We start from the raw sequence: 3754 nt of genomic DNA, 5'->3' as shown, positions 1-3754 counted from the left end.
GACTCTGCAACATTTTCCGGAACTGGTTGAATGACCGTTGACACGCTGCTGACCATTCCCACTTTGTGCCTGCTTTAAGTAGTTGATACATCGGGAAGCGCAGCTTACGCATTTCGGGAACATACTTTGCATAGTAGTTCACAGGTCCGAGATACGAACGAAGAGACGGTACGTCGTGCGGGGGTGGCATGTTGGCGATAGCCGCAGCTTTGGTAGGATCCGGTCTGATCCCTTCACCATCCATAATCTGCCCCAAATATTTTACTTGTCGCATATTGAAACTACACTTCTCGATCCGTAACGTGAATCCATACTCTTCCAGACGGCGCAGTACGGCGTTGAGGTTACGGTCATGCTCTACTTGTGTTCGGCCACCAATGAGGATGTCATCCATGTATCCACTCGTACCGCTAAGTCCACTTATCATAGTGTCCATTAGCTGCTGGAATGCGCCCGGTGCTACCTTGATACCGGGAGTGAGGCGAGTATACTGGAACAATCCCTTGTGGGTGTTGACGGTTAGTAGTTGCTGGTCCTATTGATCAACTTGCACTTGTAAGCATCGGAGAGATCCAAATAACTGAAAATCTTGCACCCAGCCATTTTTGTAAAAATATCCTCCGGCAATGGCAACAGGTACTGATTTGGCTCTAGCTCGTTGTTCAGACCCGTAGAAAAATCAGCACATATGCGTACCCGTCCATTCGGTTTCCGCACAACAACGATAGGCGCGGCCCATTCCGAATGCTCAACCGGCTTAAGAATACCCAAACTCAAAAGACGGTGGATTTCCTCTTCGACTGCTACTTGCACACTGTATGCTACAGGACGCTTGGATCGAAAAACTGGTTTCGTGTCTCCTTTCAGAGTGAACTGAATTTTCGTTTTTGTGCAGAGGTCCATTTTCTCGGTAAACACCTTCGGAAAACGAGCTTGTATTGCTTCGATACCTTGTTCCGACTGGTTGTTGATTCTGTGGCAAAACTGGCTGATTGGTACATCCCACAGATTAAACAACTCCATCCAATCGGAACCTAAAATATTCAGGTCAAGGTTAGGAGATGCAACGCGACACATACCTCGTTTATTGATGCCACTGAGCTCAACGTCACACCGAAATTCCAAAACGAGATTGAGTGGCTCTCCTGAAGCAGCCCTAGCGTCGCATGACGGGGTGTCACCCTGTGGTTGTCCAGTCCGCTTCCAAGTCGCATCGGAAATGATAGTGATATCCGACGCTGAATCGACTTGCATTTGGACTGGTACTTTGTTGATCTGAACTTCAGCATACTTCCGTCTCTGGCTAACGTTTTTGACCGACACAACAACGTTCACGTCCTTGTGCTTTCTCGGCTCGAATTTCTTCTTCGCAGGCTTCTTTGAAAAACAACCGCAATAGCCTTCCTTATGCCCCTTCTTCTTACAGTCACGGCACAGGTGTTCACGGTATTGGCAATCTTTTGTATAGTGCATGCCTCCGCAAGACCAGCACGGGGTCCTGGGCTGCTTACTATTTGGTTTGTTACCGGAACTTAGTGGTTTATTGTTCTGCTTCACGAATCGGTTTTGATGCACTGCTCGCACTCTTCTACAATTTTCTCCAGTGAGATATCTGCCGTCTCGTTGAGCTTCGTAATCAACCGCATGCGTATGTCGGAATCTTTCGGTGACTTTAATCTGCTCAAACTAAACTGCTCCTCAGACAAGTCACGAAGTTTAAAGTCAACACACGACTTGTTAACTTTGCAAGAATATGTCACGAAGTCATCTGCATCTTCTTTGACTGTTTGAAGACACTGATATCGGCGATGAAAAATTGACACTGGCGATCCGTAAATAGCTTTCAGCTTCTCAATGGTCTGCGCGAACGAAAAATCTTTCGTCTGCTTTGGGAGGACGAAACTGCTATACCGCTCGTGCGCTGCTGGATTCAATTTCCGCATCAGAAGTCGCACCTTCGCATCGTCATCCAGGCTGCTGGCATCTTTGTCGAATAAATCAGCATACCTCGAGTACCACGTGTCTAAGGTGGATCCGTACTCCGGATCATAGGCAAATTCAACTATATTGCTGGAGAGCGAATCCAAGGCAATCTCGTCTCTCGCTAGGATTTCATAGCGATCTGTGTCGCAGAAAACTGATGCGTGAGCTGAGCCATCAGCTGCTGCTGCTGGGACAGGATTTAAAGCAACATCTGATTGTAGCTTTGCTGCTGTTGGGCTCCTGCCGCTGCGGATGGCTCGGTCATGATGACTTAACCTCACTGTTCGAGCTGATGTTTTTTCGTCTAGAACGCGATTTACTGGACTTTATGCGAAAACCGGTACCGAAGTCACTCGTCGCCACTTTGTTGTGATATAATACGATTATTCACACAACAAGAATTGTTAAAAACTATTTATTAATTACATAAAACAGAGATAAAGCAATAACGTGGTGTGCTTGCACTCGACCGGTGTATTTCAGGACGGAAGTAGGAGTGAACCAGTGATGACAGCTCTGTTAGATAGTGGGCACGGTAGACGTCAGTCGCTTGACAGTCTCAGACGGTGAGCCCGCTGAGCCAGTGTTATCAGTTGTATTATCAGTCGGTAGGGTGGTCCTCCAACAATAGCATTGCCTCCATGGCTGCAGTAGGCGTTGTACGCATGGCACTGGTAACTGTAAGACAGGCCAGGCGCTGAACTTTGTTTAGTTTGGCTTGGGCTGTCACCTCATTCACCTTTGGCCACCGTACGACATACTAATGTTAATTAATTAGGTATTTATTTTATCTTTATGTTTTTGGCATAATGTCACTTCCTAGAAGGGGTGAGATTGTGTCCGGACATTGTGAATTTACGAACATCTGATTCATTTGTTTTCGTCAAATCCAAACATCGAGTTCAATGAGCTTGCAATGAGCAGCTTGCGCGTATGTAAAAATGCATAGAGTTACCAAATATTCAGATTAAATATTCTAACTCGCTTAATATGAACAAGGTGTCATTCACGTTACCGGGGGTTCATACAGAACGTACAGGCTACGTACAGAAAACATGATATACTATAAAAGTACAAAATAATGGATAATGTAGTTAAAATCTCCCAACAAAAAACGAAACGATTTTGCATTACATCTACATTTACATTTACTTTTGATTATTAAGTTCTTATTTTACAATTCCTTATTTATCAGCGACTTTTAATGCTAGTCGAGGGGGAAGCACGACGCTAACAAAATTACAACGGCATTACCATATGGCAAGTGGTGGTTTTCATTAGATAGACATAAATAATACTATGCCACCAGAATCGAATTCTCAGCTGTCAATTTTAACGCTATTTAGATAACTACCAGCAGATAGCGATACTGATCAAATGGATCTTTCAGCTCACGTCACACACCATCTCCAGCCGTCTCTAATCAGCTGACTTTCTGACACATCCCCTGCCGCTACCAGAAACAAATGTTCAACATAAAAAAAATCCTGATTGCAAGGAAGGCCCGTCGGTATCGGCATTACAGACAACAGCGGTCCGATCATGAGGAGATTGAAGAAATCAAAGATGCCGCGCTTGGTTTCTCCTGCGCACTCATTCCCATCGACCCCGTGCTGTGAAAATTTGTATTTTAAAGTCATCACACCTTTTATTACGGATGAAATATATGTGTTTTTGGCCAGTTTCGCTCCTCATCTTCGTGTCGCTCTAGTCTTTCTCGGCGAAAATCGATTCGGACAGATCGTGCTCTTTGGGTTTCGGCACTCGGTCT

General features: G+C 45.2%; 1 protein-coding gene across 1 annotated transcript; it reads right to left on the bottom strand.

Moving 5' to 3' along the window:
* Positions 1 to 519: 519 nt before the first annotated feature.
* On the bottom strand, positions 520 to 1473 carry LOC128745732 (uncharacterized protein K02A2.6-like). The gene has a single exon (XM_053842813.1). The coding sequence runs from the start codon at positions 1471 to 1473 to the stop codon at positions 520 to 522; it is 954 nt and encodes a 317-aa protein (XP_053698788.1).
* Positions 1474 to 3754: the final 2281 nt, after the last annotated feature.

The sequence above is a fragment of the Sabethes cyaneus genome, chromosome 1 (assembly GCF_943734655.1).
Source record: "Sabethes cyaneus chromosome 1, idSabCyanKW18_F2, whole genome shotgun sequence".
Taxonomy (NCBI): Eukaryota; Metazoa; Arthropoda; class Insecta; order Diptera; family Culicidae; genus Sabethes; species Sabethes cyaneus.
This window is presented reverse-complemented; position numbering and strand designations above follow the sequence as displayed.

What these genes read in the sequence shown, in the direction of transcription:
- LOC128745732 (XM_053842813.1), bottom strand. Translation starts at nt 1,473, where the DNA reads ATGCACTATACAAAAGATTGCCAATACCGTGAACACCTGTGCCGTGAC.